This window comes from Aphis gossypii, chromosome X (genome assembly GCF_020184175.1).
Source record: "Aphis gossypii isolate Hap1 chromosome X, ASM2018417v2, whole genome shotgun sequence".
NCBI classification, from domain to species: Eukaryota; Metazoa; Arthropoda; class Insecta; order Hemiptera; family Aphididae; genus Aphis; species Aphis gossypii.
In genome coordinates, this window is record NC_065533.1 from 18,020,297 (window position 1) to 18,040,143 (window position 19,847).

The 19,847-nt window shown below is 25.2% G+C and overlaps 3 protein-coding genes and 1 pseudogene across 3 annotated transcripts; 3 read left to right on the forward strand and 1 right to left on the reverse strand.

Moving 5' to 3' along the window:
- The first annotated feature begins 750 nt into the window (after window positions 1-750).
- On the forward strand, window positions 751-2,915 carry LOC126552403 (uncharacterized; annotated as a pseudogene).
- Window positions 2,916-4,355: 1,440 nt separating this feature from the next.
- LOC126552404 (uncharacterized) lies at window positions 4,356-5,522 on the forward strand. The gene is made up of 3 exons (XM_050207103.1): window positions 4,356-4,724; window positions 4,902-5,125; window positions 5,183-5,522. The coding sequence occupies exons 1-3, from the start codon at window positions 4,356-4,358 to the stop codon at window positions 5,520-5,522; spliced, it is 933 nt and encodes a 310-aa protein (XP_050063060.1).
- Window positions 5,522-7,063, forward strand: LOC126552405 (zinc finger MYM-type protein 1-like). The gene has a single exon (XM_050207104.1). The coding sequence runs from the start codon at window positions 5,522-5,524 to the stop codon at window positions 7,061-7,063; it is 1,542 nt and encodes a 513-aa protein (XP_050063061.1).
- Window positions 7,064-9,479: 2,416 nt separating this feature from the next.
- Window positions 9,480-14,464, reverse strand: LOC114129821 (tetratricopeptide repeat protein 19 homolog, mitochondrial). Its single transcript, XM_027994666.2, has 3 exons — window positions 13,931-14,464; window positions 12,495-12,757; window positions 9,480-11,862 (listed from the first exon to the last, which is right to left on the reverse strand). Exons 1-3 carry the CDS (start codon window positions 14,210-14,212, stop codon window positions 11,358-11,360), a joined length of 1,050 nt encoding a protein of 349 aa, XP_027850467.1. The 5' UTR covers window positions 14,213-14,464; the 3' UTR covers window positions 9,480-11,357.
- Between the last annotated feature and the right edge of the window lie 5,383 nt (window positions 14,465-19,847).

Sequence of the window (19,847 nt, forward strand, 5' to 3'; positions counted from 1 at the left end):
TATGGGAGAGCGTTTTCGTGCTGGAAAAAACCAATACGATATTCTACTAGTAGTCCAATTCTTGATATCATGCGATTAATTCTCGTATTCTATAAAACGGTAGTCAGAAAAAAAAGCCACGGAAAAAAAATCCAGGGAAAAAAAAGCCAATAAAAAAAAGCCACGGGAAAAATAATCCACAAAAAAAAAAGCCATGGGAAAAATAAGCCACGGAAAATTACAATTAACAATTAAAATTAAAGTATAAATTAGGTATTATTTAAAAATTGTTTACACATTATTGGTCATATTGTATACATACATACATACATATATATATAGGTAATATATATATATATATATATATATATATATATATAATATATCGGTTATAAACGGTTTACATTGGTTTTCATTTTCACATTTATATATTAGATATTATATAATATTATTAATACACAGGTTATATGTTATTATTTATTATTTATTATTCTATAGTACCTAATAAATATATTTTAGATTCTAAACAGTAATGAATGTATTGATTTTATTTATTTTACAACCTTTATTTTTATTTTTTTGGTTTGTCATCACCTTTAGGGAAAATAAGTGTTTCGATTTCCTTAATTAAATATATTAAGGAAATTATGAAGTTCATACAATCATACTGCAATGTACATTTAAAAAAGAATCACCCTGTACAAATACATACATTATAGTTATACATATCTAGGGTGAAAGACATAAATCAATTGATTTCAAGATAATATCCACAAAATATCAAGTTATTTTTATTCAATGTTTAGCATTTTCTTTCATCTTGTTTTGAAGGAAATTCCCTTTCTTTTGTTAAGATATAACTGTTTTATAACAATACTTTCAGTCTCACACATCTATACTCTCAGTCTCACACATCTATACTCTCAGTCTTTTTCTCTAGTTTCTCTATTTTTGATTTTACATTTTTAACATACGATGGAAATCATTAACTCTAATAAAAATAAGCCCAAATTATGTTTCGAGGGCTACATGTACGTTCTCAAACATACCGGAAAAAGTAGTATTACATGGCGCTGTAGTAAAGCAACTATGCTCAAATGTCCGGGGACCATGTATACAGATCTTCAAATGTCAAAAATTGTCAAAAGTGGAACAACTCATATCATAACACATAGGCCAAACAAGAAAGAGGTTGAGGTAAGTAAGTGTTATAATGAAATGAAAAATCAAGCAAAGACTACCAAAAACAACCCATCACATATTTTTGGAGAATGCGTTGCAAAATTAGACGACAAAAGTCAAATGCCACCTGAAAACATAGTCAAGCGCACACTACGAAACCAAAGAACAAAAAATAATCCTTTAGACTCTGATGAAATCGTGGGTAAGTATCAATATAATATAATATATAGTTCTATTAAATATATATATAATATATAGGTATATTATTATAATAGTTATATTAAATATATACATATAGGTACTGGTCTGTTATCGCCACGGGAACGAAAATTTTTATCGCACCGCCAATTACGAACGCGGCGATTACCTATCGCTTTGTTTTATTAGTTTAGGTAATTTTACGATACTTATCGGTTATCGCGACTACCTAACAAAAAATGTAACCGCACAAAGAAATATTAAAAATTCAGAAAAAAGTCAAAAATGTGACTGTCGCTACGCTCCTCGGCGCCGTCGCTACGCTCCGCACAAATCGAAAATATCCCTCGACTTGCTATACAACGCCACCTTAAGTAGGTTACAGGGTAAATTATGTCATAGTATATGGGTAGTAATTACCCTGTGACCTACTTGAGGTGGCGTTGCATAGCAAGTCGAGGGATATTTTCGAGTTGTGCGGAGCGTAGCGACGAGTGCCGAAACACGCGCAGTCATATTTTTTGTTAGGTAGTCGCGATAACCGATAAGTACTGTAAAATTACTTAAACTAATAAATTAAAGCGATAGGTAATTGTTGTAGGTATAAATAAAATAATATGTTCGAAATCGCCGCATTCGTAATTGGCGAGGTGATAAAATTTTTCGTTCCTGTGGCGGGGCGATAACAGACCAGTACCTACATATATTATAATAAATAGTTATATAAATATATTTAATATCTATAATTGAAGACTTAGCACATTATTGATTTCCAGTCTTATTTTTTTTAAATAAAAATGTAAATTAAAAAAAATACAATTTTTTTAGATGAATGGTGTACAACGGGTGAGCCCCATAATAAAAGATTTTTATTGTTTGACGATGGTGTGAATGAGGAAGACCGTATGGTAATTTTTGCTACAGATGAAGGTCTTCAACATTTATCAAATAGTTCAAGTTGGTACATGGACGGAAACTTTGGTTTGGCCCCAAAAGATTTTCTTCAACTGTATGTGGTAAGAGTTAAAATACAAAAAACATTTATAACATCTATTTACTGTTGTTGAAAAATAAAAATCAAAAAACTTATGAAAAAATGCTGACCAAAATTCTAGAAAAATGTTCTGAACGGCAATTATATCCAGATCCAACTAGCTTTCATGTAGATTTTGAAAAATCTGTAATCAACGCAGTGAAATCTGTGTTGGGAGAGCATGTGTGTATTAATGGCTGTTTTTACCATCTTACACAAAGTACACACAGAATGATTCAAAAACTTGGCCTAGAACAAATATACAGAGAAGATGAAAGTTTTAGTGAGTTTTGTAGAAAAACTGGATGGGTTGGCATTTTTGCCTTTAGAAATGGTTAAAGATGGGATGGCTCACTTAAAGAACATAATGCCAGATCATGCCAATGATCTAGTTGATTATTTTGACAAAACTTACGTAAATGGGACTTATAGACAGATAGGTATTCCAGGAGAGACTAATATACGTTTTAGAAATTGTCCACCACTATTTCCACTTGAACAGTGGAATCAGGGCCGGATTTAGGGGGGGGCCCACGGGGCCCAGGCCCCGGGGCCCCCACAAGATTCAATTAATATGAGGCCCCCACAATAATTACCTTTTTTTTTAAATTTTTTAGTATTCGCAAAAATATATCCTAGTAATAATAGTCCTAATAGTTATTTGAATTTCAAAACTAGTATTATTTCATGTGTTGTTTATTATTATACATTTTTATACACTACGTTCGAAATATGATTTTTATTTACTAGCAAAAATATTTCCCAATGTATAAAAATAATATTTTGTTTGATATTATCTATGTGTTTTTTTTTTTTTGCTATCTAATTTATATAAACCAGATAGTGTTACTTTCATTAAGCTTATCGCTAGACGCTAGTACAATTATAGTCAATAAAACATTATTTTTCCTAAAACTCGTGTAAAACGGTACACATCGGCGACGATCTTCAGACAACATATCATTTATCATTGATTGTTTTGTCAGCGTTTAGTGCGGTTTACGAAATTTTAATTCCTGGGATCTATACATTGTAAATTTGTCACGTATTCAATCAGCCTACTATTACTATTGGGTAAGTTAATTATTAATAAATATTGTTTTTATCATAATTTAATTTAATTAACCAAACACACATTACTTAAAACCTATACCTATTAAATATCAATTAGAATGTTAAAGCTTCACTCATAAATAAGTCCCAGATTTATATGCATTTGCATGTTTTTTTTAACAATTCAAAATGCAGCTAGATAAGTTACAAATTAAATCTTAAACTGATGTGTTGGTACCTGCAAAATTAAATGTTGAATATTTTAAATAAATTTTAAAAATATAAATATATAAATAATATAATAATAATAATAATAATAATAATATATAATATAAATAATTTTAAAATTTAAAATATTAATATTTATACTGTACACAAATAGATGTGTTGGGACATCGACACGTGTGTTATTATACAGCGATGATTTGATGTGTGTGCGGAAATTATATGAGACTAGTCTGATATCTCAATCGTATCGATTTTTTTTATTGTAACTAATTTACTATTATAGTCATTACATTTATTCATGCCGTTGGTTATGGTGTTATTGCGAGTTACGACCTGCGTCTTGTGATTTAGGTATACCCACAAGCAAACTTAATTTTTTATTACTCATATAATTTATCCACTCTTCACCACTGAATTAAAATATAATATAATTAACTTTTTTTTTTTTCAATTATTATTATCGAAACGCCGTCTGGGTCTGTATCGAAGTATTTTTCGTTTGAGAGAGGTAGAGTACAGTATGTAGCATTTATACCCCCTTCTCTTAGGAAGAGAATATTCACGTGTGTGGACTTATTTACCTATGTATACTACTAAAACGAATCACTTATTTGTTTAATGTCTTAAAAATATTAAGAGAAATAAAAATAAATTAGCTGACTTTTATTCAAATAGATATATAATGGGTGATCGACACAAGACTCCTAGATTGTATAAAAGTGGATCACAAAAAAGAAAATTAGCTGCGGATCGACAAAAAAATTCAGAGGAAAGTCTATCTTCCATTCCTAAACTGACTAATTATTTCTCTACTTCCAGACTGTTGGCTAAAAATTCTAGTAGTCAATTAACAAAAGATTTAGTAAATGTTGTCGATATATCTAACAATCAATCAGAATTCGATGAAAAATTAGATGTTCAATTACAAAATAATAAAGTAGATGTTAACACAGACCCAGTGCTACAACTGGGATTTGAAAATTATATTGGTCCATTAACGAACAATTTAGTGACAAATGTTGTCAATGCATCAAAAAATGATCCAGAATATGTTGAAAATATAGATAACCAATTACAAAAAAAAAACAATGTCACAAAAAATAAAATAGTAGATAATAACACAGAGTCGATGCAACTGGGGTTTGAAAATGATATTGGTCTCTGGCCGAATAAATGTACGAACGAAATTATATCCTTTTGGTTAAAAAAAGGTTTTAATGACTTACAGAACTGTGATGAAGAATTATTTGAAAAATCGTCCGTTATTCAAGATCGGTGTGAACGTCCAGATCATGGTAGTAGAAAATGTTCGATTAATCTTTTTAAAAGAATTTCGAAAAATAAAGAAATTGTTAACCGTTTCTGGCTTTGCTTTTCTCCAAGCACTGGGAAAATTTATTGTTACGTTTGTAAACTTTTAGAAACTAATCAAGGCAATATATCTAATAATGGGTATGTGTGATTGGAAGCATGCATCTGAACGACTACGTCAACATGAAACATCTAAAGAGCACTTACAAGGGTTATAATACTATCACAACGAGGAAAAGAAATAGGTTGTATTGACAAAAGTTTAAAACAACAGATGAACGAAGAAGAAAGTGGTTATTGGAATAAAATTCTTATGCGCGTAGTTAGTACGATAAAATTTCTCTGTGAGCGTGGATTGGCGTTAAGAGGTCAAAATGAAATTATTGGATCATCAAAAAACGGAAATTATCTTGGCATTTTAGAGTTGATAGCAGAATATGATCCATTTCTTTCAGCACATATAAAGAAACATGCAAATAAAGGAAGTGGCCATACAAATTATCTTTCGTCTACAATCTGTGAAGAACTGGTTAGTTAATGGCCAAGAGCGTACTCAATGAAATAATTACTAGACTAAAAATATCAAAATATTATTCAGTCTCTGTTGATTCCACTCCAGATGAAGGGCACATAGATCAACTCACGGTAATATTTCGTTACATGGAAAACCTTATTCCTGTAGAAAGATTTTTAACGTTTTTACCTAACAGTGGACATACGGGTAAAGCTATAGCTGAAACACTTATTCACTTCTTAAATGAATATAACATCGATATAAAAGACTGTCGGGGGCAGTCATATGACAACGCTGCAAACATGAGTGGGAAATACAATGGAATGCAAGCTTTTATAAAACGAGTAAATGGTTACGCAATTTTTGTGCCATGCTGTGGGCATTCATTAAATTTAGTTGGAAAAACAGCAGCTAATTCATGTCCTACTGCTATAAAATTCTTTGATTTCGTTCAAAATATATACGTATTTTTTACATCATCTCCGTCAAGATATCAAATTTTAACCAAAAAGTTATCATTGAAAAATTCGAATACACAATTTCATGTTCCTAAAAATTTAAATGATACTCGTTGGTCATGTAGAGCAGATGCCACCAAAGCATTAGTATTAGGTTATAATGAATTTAAAGAGACTTTGGAATATATTTCAAAAGACCCAGAGCAAAAAGAAGTTGTTAAAAATGAAGCGAATGGACTTCTGAAAAAAATCACTAGTTTTGAAATTGCATTTTATTTATTATTTTGGAATGACATTTTAGACCGCTTCAACGCCACAAATCACTTGTTACAAAATCCTAAGATGGTTCTTCAATCTGCGGTAACAGCTCTTACTTCTTTGAAGCTTTTTGTTCAAGATAAACGTAATTCATTTGACGATTATGAAGAAACGGCCAAAAAAATGTCAGGAAAAACCGACTACCCTGAAATTCGAATTCGCTCACAAAATGTAAGACTCACTCCATTGGAAAATAGAAACCAGGAAACTACTCAATTATCTCAAAGAGAAAAATTCCGATCTGAAAACTTTCTCCCGGTTATCGATCAGTTGTATACATCTCTAACTGATAGAATAAAAGCCTATGATATAATATGTAAACGATTCGGATTTTTCAGAAAATTAGGAAATATAGAACCTTCAGAATTATTATTATCTGCCACAAATCTGGTCAATATATACTCTGAAGATTTGGAAGCAACTTTAGGTAACGAATTATTGCAGTTTAATAGTTTGGTTAATTTACGTCAAAAAGATTGCGGAAAGGAAGAATCGTGGGAATTATTTTTGTTCAGGATACTCTATGAAGACAATTTAAAAGTTACCTTTCCAAATGTAGAAATTGCTCTGCGTATGTATTTGGTGTTAATGGTGGCAAACAGTAGTGGAGAACGCTCGTTTTCAAAAATGAAACTTATAAAAAATAGATTGAGAACTACAATGACACAAGATCGTCTAACCAACTTAACCATTTTAAGTATTGAAAGTGATATACTACGGTCCTTGGACTTTGAACATACCATCAAACAATTTTCCATTAATAAGTCAAGAAAAGTATGTTTATTATAAATGACTTGTATATTATATTTCTTTAGTATTATTTTTATATTATAAAATAACGTTGTACATTTAACAAACGTACTAAATATTATTTAATTCATCAAATTTGTTATTGAAAATAATTTAAAGGGTTAATTTTAGTTTTCATTAGTATCAAATATATTTTAATAATAACTATTTTTTAATGTTGATATATTAAATTAAAAAATAAAAATAGATGACTTTAAAGGTTACTTGTATTTACTTATTAATTGCATTACCATTTTATAAGTATGTATTAATTATGTCCAATAAGCAAAATTGATGTGATAAAAAATTAATAGTATGATGAGAGGATAATCCAGTTATATATTTTTAAATTTTATGTTGGCCCTGGGGCCCCCACAACCCTAAATCCGGCCCTGAGTGGAATACTCATGATTTGACTTTGAAAGATAGCGATCGTACAAATAACCAAACTGAAGGTTGGAATAACCGTTTTTCTAGACTGGTCGGCCACAAGCATCCAAGTATTTGGGTTTTAATAACCAAAATGAGGTTAGAAGTTGCTACAGATGAGACGAAGTTGGCACAACAAAGTCTAGGTTTATTAAGCAACAAAAGAAAATTACCGCATTATGAAAAAAATCAAAAATTATTAAAAAATCTCTGCTTGGAAATCAAAGAAGGAAACAAAAGCTTACCAGAATTTTAACTGCAATAGTACACACAATACGTTTTTATTGACCAATATATATTATACTTTTATACGTACCTATATACTTTTATTATCTACCTACTCGAAAATTGACATTACAATATTATAAAATTAGTGAAAAATGTTTTTACTTAATAATGACCTAACCTTATATTTTATAATTTATTAATATTAACAATTTTATTTTTAATTATTTTTTATATATGAATACGGACAATACAGTATGACCAACTGTGTTAAAAATTTTGAATAATACTTTAATTTTAATTTTTTTATATGTTTAATTATAATCATTTTTTAAATATTTTTCCCGTAAATTATTTTCTGTTGTATAATAAGTATTAACATATAACCTGTGTATTAATAATTATATATATATATATATATGTATACAATATGACCAATAATGTGTAAACAATTTTTAAATAATACCTAATTTATACTTTAATTTTAATTGTTATATATTTAATTATTTTAATTTGACTTTTTTTCCGTGGCTTATTTTTCCCATGGCTTTTTTTTTTGTGGATTATTTTTCCCGTGGCTTTTTTTTATTGGCTTTTTTTTCCCTAGATTTTTTTTCCGTGGCTTTTTTTTCCTACATTCCTATAAAACACATAGCTCTCAAGAGGAAGCTACAGATATGGTTAAAACAATTGACCATAATTATCAATACCTAGTTATATTACATAACATAATACAATAGCTAGTATTAGATCAATATTATTACGTTTAAAATGTTGAAAATAAAGTTTTCTAAAAAATTAAAATGTATAATATGCGTACTATATATTATTATATTAAATTAAATTTAGTTTTAAGATAATATTTAGTTTACTTAGATCCTTAGTTAACTTTTTACAAGCCTTAATTGTTACTTTAAATACATATTTTTATTATTGTTGATTTTGTTTTTTAAAGTATTAAGTTTATAATGATATCGATTATAAAGACGTTGGCTACTACGTCGGCCTATTGGTTTGTAGTATCTACCTATTATTTTTTTCTAAAATATTATCAATATTCAATAGTTTACCAATTGATATTACAATGATAGGTACTTTATTATTATGATATAATGATATATATTACATATAATATGGTGTTAAAATAATATTTATATTTAAAAAAAATTGAAACATTATAATCGATTCAAAAAATATGTATTAATTTTAGAACTAGAAATTAGGTCTAAATACAATTCTTTTTAGGCAACAATTTAAGTCCTACCAGTATTGTATTATTATAAAACAAATTTTGGTGCTATTATTTTAGTATGTTTAATATTATTATAATTTATTAGACATTAAAATATACACAGTACTATTGCATTTTTACAATAAATATTAATAATAATAAATACATTAGAATAAGATAATTATTTTAATTAATTAAAATAATAAATAATATTAATGATATTAATTATTTTTTTATCCTAACAGAATATTTACTTGTATAGTTATAAATAATAACTGTAATTTGTTGTAGGTACTGAAATAAAATAAAATTTATATTTTTATCACATAGAATACTACTCTTATTATGTGTTATAAATCGTTAACAAATAGGAACATAACATATTCATAAAAGTTTGTTTACTATTAAATGAATCCATAATATAAGTTCATTTGTATAACTATAAAATAGTGTTTATAAATAATATCAATACATGAGTATAATAATATTATACATTATTGTAGTTTGATTAAATAAATAAATTCTCTAATCTCCACATGGTAATTAAAAATTTAATAGTTTTTAATAAATTATCAAAATATGTATTACTAAAAATTTCTAAATATGCAATTTACTATAAAAATACTAATTATGCACATACAAAAAAATTATTTAAAAATATATTTTTCTTACCAATATCAAAACTAATCATTTATCATACTGAATATATTTTTTATAAACTATTGAATATTAAAAGAACAATAATAATGAAAAAGAAAAAAATAATAAAATAGTAATGTAAAAATTATTTGTTGAAATTATACTGATAATAAAGAAACATAATTGTTGAGTATTTAATTCTTATAGTCCACAAAACATTAAAAATTAAATTTATATCTAGGTTAACAATAAATTGAATCACTATAAAGAAAACATAATTTTAATAACAACTAGGTATATGACTAGAAATTTAAAAAAATATAATTAAATTAGTTATAATTTAAGTAATATAATATACAATCTAAAATAGTTGAGTTTTAAATAATGAGAAATATTTAAATAGTATGTGTTACATTATAAAATAAAAATCCCTTATATATAATAAAATGTATAATTGTGTTGGCAATTTTGCACACTAATACTAATAAATAACATACAAATACCTACATGATAATTAAAACAAATCAACAATAAAAGTCAATGAATAAAAACAATTTTATAATTATTAAGTAGTATTACTTAAAACAAAAATTATAATAGATAATAATAGTTTGTATGATATTAATAACAATAATGTATCAATGGAATTACATTTTTTTATTTTTAGTTATAAAAATAATAATATAATGTATTTAACATATTTTTTTCTGCAATAAATCATAAATATTTAATAAATTGTAAATATTATATTTCAAGTGAGAAAATTAATTATACTGCTACTGCTTAATAATTTATATACATGGGCATTGGATAAGGATGGATTCAACTGTAATTATTGAATTATTTTGTTTCTACTAATTTTTTAAATTTAAATTACTTGTTTATAAATTTCTAATTTTAATAACCAATTCTTTAAAATAGTTAATAATTGTTTAATTAGTTGATTATACCTTTGTATTTTTAAAGAATTACTAGCTGGATTATATATGTCTAGTTAAAATACACAATTTAAAGTTAATATTTGATATTGTTGTATTAATAATCAAGAATAAACAATGCAATAATATTAATGAGTAAATTAATCAATTACATTTGTAATCTATAGTATTAGTTATTACTAAATTTTTGTTATATTATACTTTGTACTGTAGTGTACATGAAAGTATAAACAATGGCATAACTAAAAACTGTAATCTATAAACATAGATATAAATAAATAATAATAAAAAAAAATACATTGACATAACACTATTTGACTGGATAATTATTTTGACTAGTAGTGTAAGCTATAATAAATATTAAATTAAATAAGATAGTATTAGTTTAATTGTTACTTAAGAGTTAAGATAACTGACAATATTTAAAATTTTTTAGCTTTTAGTAAATAAGAGTCGTACTCAAAAATGTAATAATCAGTTATTAAAATTAGTCATTTTTAACCATTAATTAATATAATTATAGAAATCAAACAAATTAAATTCAAAATAGTAATTAAATGTAAAAATACATTAAAAAATTTTCATTATACAATTCAAATGTATTTATATACATTTTTTTTTTATTATTTTAAAATTGAAATACTTTTTTAAGTTTGCTAACTAATGATTCATAAAAACCATCGACTAATCACAGCAATTTTTCTTGTACACTAATTTTACACTGTATATCTATAATAGAAAATTACCAAGATAAAATAACAAATAATAATTAATGATTTAAATAAAAATAAAATTTGGCTTGCAAAACAAAAATAATATTAATTAATATATACTAATTCATAGCATTTTTTATGTCAGCTAAACATATAGCTGCTTCTTTTATGCCTTCTTCATAATGATGTCTTTTAGCATTTTTCATTCCTTCTACGCAATGTTTTTCTGCTTCTTTTAACAATCCTTGTTTTAAGAAAATATTACCTAGATTTATATATACTGTCGAAAAATGTTCCATGTCAGGAAGATGTTTCCCAATTTTTTCTGCCTTTCTGAAGAATTCTAATGCTTCTTCTAACATTCCGTGAACATAACATAGGGTTCCAATGTCATTCAGCAAAATAACATTCATTTCACACACTTCACCATTTAACTTCACACTGATGTCATACGCCTTTTTAAAATACAAGCACGCGTTCTTAGTATATCCTTGGTTCATTAAATAACGAGCATATGCATCTAATGTTAAAGAATATAAACCTAAAACGTCTTCATTTTCTGAATCAAGTTCATACTTTTTTTTCAAACGATCCAAACAGAACTCGTAACCAATTTTAGAGGATCTGAAATAAGTTTAAATTCATAAAATTAAAAATCAAAAATAATAAATAATAAATAAATTCATAATTTAGGAACTATAGTTTATAAATAATCTTATAATTTTGTTGTAAGTCTTAGAACCATATTTTTTTTATAGCTTTAGAGAATGCTGTATAATGTATAATAAAATACCAATATTAACGTTTCAAATCTAGATAAAAACAAATGTGTGAACTAACAGCACTGTCAGCACTTAATACATATTTATAATAAATTGAAAATTGTGATAAAAAATAGGAGAATCTTTAATTTTTGTATTATTATTTGATTAAATGATAAAAAAATTAAAATATAAACATCACAGATAAATTTCACTTTTATTTTTATTAAACTATAAACATTTAGTTTTTTGATAACACTTATTTATATTATTAGAGTTATACCAATGGGTTGTATAAACAATTGCTGAACATTATATATTAATTTAAACATGATTGGCCCATTAAATGAATCAATATTTTATGTGATTTTGCATTTATACTTATAATCTAGAAAATATTAATTTTAAATTAAATCAAGTTTACTAAATTGATATTTCTACTATTATTTGTAATATTTAACAAAAAAAAAAAAAAAGAATAAATAATGTAATTACTCGTAATCTTTTTGAGCTTCAAAGATTTTAGAAATCTTAAGATTTATGTGTAGAATATTAAGATCATCATCATAACTTCCTTGTTCAAATAACCGACTAATGACTGCTAAAAATAGTGTTTTTGCTTTATCATAATCTTTATTCATAAATGCTCCATTTGCTAAGACATCAAATACATATGTAATACCATCAAAATGGTTTAAATCATTGGCTATTTGGAGAGCATCATGTAATGTTTTTTCAAAAGCATTGTAATCATCATTCTAAAACATATAAGACAATATCAGTAAAATATTATTTATTACTTATTAGTTATGATAAATTTAATTATTTTATTAACTTTTAAAATATGATAAGATGAGTGTAAGAGGCATTTAATATCATAGGTATGACCTGAATATTACAATATAACGTGGTGTTGAAGCTTGAAACATACTAAAAAAATTTCAGAGAAAAATGTTTATGGAGCACCTACTATATTTACTTAAATATACTGTACATTATTGATAAAAAAATAAATATATATTCAATATGTTAATATAACCTTAGGCCTTAGGGTTTAATACATAATTTGTCAAAAAAGATTTAAGTATTGCAATAGGTAGCATATCCAGAAACACTTATCTATAACAACTCATCTATATATATACACCAATTTATAATTATTATTAAACCAATATACAGACAATTATTAAGTATTAGGTATGTGTAATCTATATTCAGCAATAGATTAAGTGAAAGGTATGAATGATATATAAGTATATAATAAGTAGTAAGAAGGGAGTCGTCATATTACAATTATGGGCACTTGTCCAAATAAATAATAACATTGGTATGGGCCAATCATATGTAATTCTAGTACTGGCATTTTTAGTTGATTTTTAGTATCTGCCACTATGTCTATTATATCAAGTAAAAAGAAAGAAAATGTACCTACACTAAATCATTTTATTATTCATTAACTATAAAATAAGGTATAATAATTATAGTTGAGCTATTCATTTTTTTAAATGGTCATACCTATATTATTGTTTATTAGTTATTACTAATTTAAATGTAAAACCACATTATTTGTAGTAGGTACCTATAAATTAGTGATCTAATGAAAAATATTTTGTACCACAACTATACGAGAGTATGAATTAACATAACTATACTTAAAACGTGATGAATTATATAAATTCTTTAAAAAAAATCACCAATTTAAACAATATTATTAATTATTTACTTTTGAATTTTGTATTGTTATAGGTAATTATAATTATTATTTAACTACAATAAATAAAGCTATCAAAGTAAATATAATAATATACCATAGTATATATTTGGTTTAGTTCTATAAAAATAAAAACCTGTCATTTGTTACTATGATCATCAAGATAAAAGAAAATGTAGTGAATAGTGTTATATTCTAAATTAGTTAAATAAGTACTTACTTGTAAATATAATAAGCCTCTTTTAATGGTATAGATTAGTTTACGCTCCGGATCATTCTTATCGTCAAGTCCAAATAAACCAAGTAATGAAAATCCAAAGATAATTGATTTTGTTGCATTTGGGCTTTTTAACAGAGATGTGGTTTGAACAGAGTTTAGTATACTTTGTTTCGTATTAGTAAACGTTATAGCTCGATTGTTACTATAAGTTGCGATATGTTTAACAACGGGCACAATTCTTTTTATGCATTTAACAAGTCTCGCATTACATAAAAGAGACATAATGGTGATGAATGTAATGATTTTTACTTAAAAGAAAATGTTTTCAGTTCAAAAACTTGTTATTAAAGTACCGATTTGTAATCCGTAATACTCATTTTTAATAGTTTATTGTTACTGAATACAAAACATATTGTCCTGTAAAATATTGCACCGTGAACTGCAATAAGCGATGTAATCAGATCGCGCACAATACACTAATGTCAAATATAATATAATGGATAGAGTGTGTAGTGTGTGTAGACAAAAAACTAACGACTTATGATATGAGTTATTAGATCTGCGCAAGCGCTGCTTATTCTTATCAGTGATCGATCTGTTTTATCAGCTGGTGGTAAAAGTTATTTTGTTAATGAAAAATCTACCTCCAATAATAATGTTACAAAATATTATATATATACCTATTATACATATAATGTCACGGGCAAAGTAGACTTTCTGACAATGTTTAGATTATGGTGGGAAATTTAGGCAAAAGTGCAAAATTATTCATTGTCTGGGTTATATAGAATTGCCCGGTCTAGTATTTTATAATTATAAACATTTCTAATCTTACTAATCTTATTATTAGTTTATTAATTGAATAATATTAAGTACCTATATTATTAGGTCTATTGATCAGAATTACATGAAATATAAATATACAGCTACCTATTGTCACATTAACTATTTATTTTGACAATCAGCTATAAATAATTAGCTATAATATAATCTTGATACAACAAAAATTGACGAAATAATAAGTTAAAAGCTTAAGTTAAAATTCCCGATTTACTACGAGTAAGGTACCTATACTTGGGCCAGTCAAAATATAACTGTCCGGCTAGAATTGTATTTTAATCTATTGCACAAAAAACACTGGGCAAAGTATACATAGACCGAGCAATCTAAACATTGCCCGTAACATATGCATAATATAATTGTACAAAATATTCAGTTGATCTACGTCCTACTAAAATTACGATAACTTAAAGTAGGTAAGAATTATTATAGTAATTTAATAAATTAAATAATTACTAAGGTTTAAATATTAAGGTTAAGTGAGAAAACTATCCGTTGGTTTGTTTTCTTAATTTTAAATTTTTTTTTTTTTTAGTAATTTGCAGTAAACTAATATTTTATATAGTTACTTAAAATTCATAAGTAAAAACTTATTTTACAATCTTACGTTTAAATTTAATAATAGATAGGTATATGTTAATTTAATACAATGTTAAAAAATACAAAACCTATCAGTTTCTACCAAATGTATATTTGCAATCTGCAGCGGTGTGCGCGGAGGTGATGGCCATAAAGCAAAAGCGTTGAGGCACATTCCATATTATTATATTTTATTTTTACATACCTAACTAGTAACTATAATCAAATAAATACTTTTTTCGAATATTCAAAAGCCTATACATTATATGTTTGTACCAAGTTGATTGTTATTTGTCGAGTATACCTACTCTGCAGGCCTTGAGAGCTGGTAGACTTATTCAGCTGGTACCAACATATTGAAATTTATCGTATAACTCTTGGAGCTGAATACCAGAATACCTATTATTAAAGGAAATTTTCAAATTTCAGGTAATTTCTAGTTAAATAATGCAGTGATCATACAATAAACCATAAATAAAAATAAAATTAAACCATTTAAACGATCAAATATTACAATAGAAAGTTTCGAATACATTTACAAAACAACAAGCCATTAACTACACCTCTAATGGATGTTTATCATATTTTTTATTTATTTGAAATAGGTAGGAAAATTTTTATTTAAGTTTGATAAACTATAATTAATTATTAAAGTATAAAGTTGTATGCTTTATAGTTTATACTATTACTTAGATTTTTAAACTAACTCTAAGTAATGCCAGAAAAATACTTAAACAATTTGTACTATAGAGCTAGTCTGTAGTATATACCTATGTTTATTGTAACATATGACAATAGAGATTTTATAATCAAAGTCAAATCCAATCTGCATAAAGTTTCGATCTTACAAAATACAAATAATAAAACAAAATTACGAAATTTGACTATTTCAGTACTTCACGAGGCATTTCAAATGTTCCAATAGGTACTATTAAAAACAAATTTTCAAATTATTTATAAATAACATATTTAAACAAAAATAAAAATTAATTGATTAAAAATTATGAAAATTAACTATATTTTAAAGTTAATAATGAACAAAAAAAAAAATTAAAAATGTATAGTTACTACAGTAGGTACTATACATTTTATTGTGTATTCAATTATTATTTTGTATTATATTTATACCATATAAGAGAGATTTGGCTATATGCCTGTATATAATAAAGATTTTTTACATAACTTTTATGAATTAAATTGTTATTATTTTAAAATTTATAATTTTTATGTTTTTCAAATTTAATTTACTCTTAATTTAATATGATGAAAGTTTAGTTTCTTATTTACTGTTTTTTCGGTTCTTTTCACAAATAAATATTTTATATATATTGAGGAATAAGGTTACTGAATTAGGAATTATGAGTGTAGACTGTAGGTCGTAGGACCACTAATAAGTAATAAGTTACTTTAAATTGTAAATAATTGTTTTATTTTATTTAAACTGCCTATATTATAATAAACTCCTTAAAAAGCTAAAATTTAATTAGTTATTAATATTCAATATTCCTTGAAAAAATAACTTTGAAGCCTAAAAAATAATTGTAATACGTAAAAAATAACAGCGTCATTAAAAAAACGATAGATACATGTATAATATTGTATTTATTAAGTTACAAGGTATATTTTTATTTTAAAGTTTTAGATTCCAAACGAACGGAATAATCAGTATTATTTTAGTGAAAATAAACCTAGTACTTATATTTTCGAAATATTTAGGAAAAACTAAAAAAATATGGAAATACAGAAATATTTACGAAACATCAGTTTTTGACGAAATTAACTTTGTTATTTGTTGTTATTCAAAACTAACAGTAACCTATTCACCAAATATTTATATTAACACTTATACTTACTATAGATATTTGGTACATATATTTTTTTAACATTTTGGGTTTTGTTGGGCTATTTACAGACATTAAAATTTTTCAGATCAGATTTTTAATAGTAAAATACAATGAATACAAGGCATCACATACGATATACCTAACAACATCGTTTATTTAAATGAAAAATAATGATTTTTTCTTTATCGATTTTAGTTACCACTTATTGTTATTACACCGTAATTTGTAATTTTAAAAATAGGAATAGTAGAAATTCAAAACTTTTTTTATAATATATTATATATATAAAATAATTAAACAATGGAATTTTCATTAAATTTATATTATTTATTTTAATATTTATTTAACCATTTATTCGCATCTTTGTACCGTTGTACGGTTCAGCCGGTAGGTAATAGCATTGATTATACATACTATGTATAATCAATGGTAATAGCTACGCAATATTTGTATTTATTATTTAATAATATCTAATTAACAATATTAATATAATATTATAATAATTAAAAACATAAAAAAGCTAAATGAGTACCGTTCTGTTGAACAATAGGTGTCAAGTGACAAGTAGGTGGACTATTATGGGTGTATTAAATTTGAATTCAAATCACATAATTTAATCATTGTAGGAATATATGAAAAACGATTCAGATTTCAGAGTGGAAATAGTGTGGCTTATATCACCAAGTATAGTTTATAATATGTTATTTTTTGACATAGCTTAAATAAAATATATATTATATTACATTGTATATACCATATATTGTTGTATTATTTTAATTTTTGAGTCAATGTAACCTTACCGTAAAATAGTGTGAATAAGTTTATTATATGTACATAGGTAGGTAATATTTTTAAATTAATTTTTATATTTTTAAAATTTAATTTCGTATAAAACAGTAGGTATAGATTTTTATGCATCGAAATATTCCAAAAAATATTCTGTTTAGGAGTATAAAATTAAAAATACATGTCATTCAAAAAAGTAAAAAAATATAACGATAGGTAATAATAATATTAAAAAAAAAATATATTAATATAAAAATATTTATATTATAAATATTTTCAAAAACATTAATAGATTTTGTAATAATGAGTCTGTTTGATATTATTACAAACAAAATAAATTAAAAATAAAATAACATAAATAAATTATTATAAAATACATAGAGATACCAGACCAACTAAAAGACAAAAGATATTTTTTATAATTTTATTAAATATTACACAAGCAGAATCTCCTTATTTTCACAATATTCATATTTTAAATCATTTTTCTTTAATATCCAAAATGTCCTTTTCAGAATCATTGCAAATCATTTAATCTGAAACTATTCGTAGTTTTTTTTAAATATATTTTTTTATTATTATTATTATAATTGATTTTAGCCTGTTGGAACATCATTGATATGAACTTAATGGTTGCGGTAACCGCCAACCGGTGATGTTAACCACTAGACACTATCCGCACAATAGCATTAAGCAATAGCCATATATAGGAATAAATTATTGTCTTTAATGTATTGACTACATTTATAACAGTAGTTAATGATTCGACATTCACATTCTTATTTTGGAACCTTAATAAATTTATCTTAAATAAAGTCTATTACAATTTTTCGAAATTAGGAAGTTACTAATTTTCACATCTTCTACGATTTTATTAGAACGTAAGGGTATCTGGTATCTGCAGTATAATCTAAAAAAACATTAAAAAATATCATTATGTTTAGTTTACAATAGAACGTTTTTCCATTGTACTACTGTATTTTTGTTATCAAATTTAAAAATTTGTATTTCTGTTTCATATACACCTATGTAAAAAAATGTGTTTAATAAAATGAGGAATCGTCACGATCCTTTAAACTCCCTACTAGTAAACAGAACTGTAGTGGTGTATAGTTTATTAACGTTTGTCACGTTAATTAGTTAAGTCACACCTTAAACCTTGACTAACAGCCTAAAACTTACACACAGACGAAATTTTATTAAACGATATTTTTTCTCCAACCTTAAAGATAAAAATATTATTTACAGTCTAGTAAGTAGTAATCTACTATGAGAGAAAAAAACCAAATTTATGTACTGTTAGGATTATTATAGTAACTATTAGTATAAAAATTAAAGTTTACTGTAGAGGAAGTAATAGTCTTGTAGTGAATATTTGCCTCAAAAAATGAATCTAAAAAAATGGTTAAATTATAAAATTCTATTATAACTTATAAGTAGGTAGTATAATATTATTTAAAAGTTGTGTATATTTTCTATTTATACATTTCTTATTTCTATGATAGTATATCGATTATTTAAACAAGTTTATGCATATTTGAGTATTTTTCATGTATTAGAATGGTAACTACTAACTAAGTACTTACTATAAACTTATAATACTAGGAATAAAAGTAAAATATTCTCTGTCTCCTCTTAGCTAAATATCCTACGTACTTTTATGTGTACAAAACAATCAATAAAAATGTAAATATTGTCAAGCATGCAATGTGAATTTATTATAAGTAGTTGTAGCCTGCAGTAAGTAGATAGGTTAATCCTGTGATAAAATCTGAATAAAGTAATTGCATAAACACAATCCTCTTTTATTATAATTATGCATATTAACTCGACGAGAATTACATTCTATACTTAAGTAGTGGTAGCAC

Excerpts from the sequence above, each read along its gene's own strand:
- LOC126552404 (XM_050207103.1), top strand. The coding sequence starts at position 4,356 with ATGGGTGATCGACACAAGACTCCTAGATTGTATAAAAGTGGATCACAA. Across the intron at positions 4,725-4,901 it reads CAAAAAATGATCCAGAATAT|AACTGTGATGAAGAATTATT; the intron begins GTTGAAAATATA and ends AATGACTTACAG. Across the intron at positions 5,126-5,182 it reads GGCAATATATCTAATAATGG|AGCACTTACAAGGGTTATAA; the intron begins GTATGTGTGATT and ends AAACATCTAAAG.
- LOC126552405 (XM_050207104.1), top strand. The coding sequence starts at position 5,522 with ATGGCCAAGAGCGTACTCAATGAAATAATTACTAGACTAAAAATATCA.
- LOC114129821 (XM_027994666.2), bottom strand. The coding sequence starts at position 14,212 with ATGTCTCTTTTATGTAATGCGAGACTTGTTAAATGCATAAAAAGAATT. Across the intron at positions 12,758-13,930 it reads GAGGCTTATTATATTTACAA|AATGATGATTACAATGCTTT; the intron begins GTAAGTACTTAT and ends TATATGTTTTAG. Across the intron at positions 11,863-12,494 it reads GAAGCTCAAAAAGATTACGA|ATCCTCTAAAATTGGTTACG; the intron begins GTAATTACATTA and ends AACTTATTTCAG.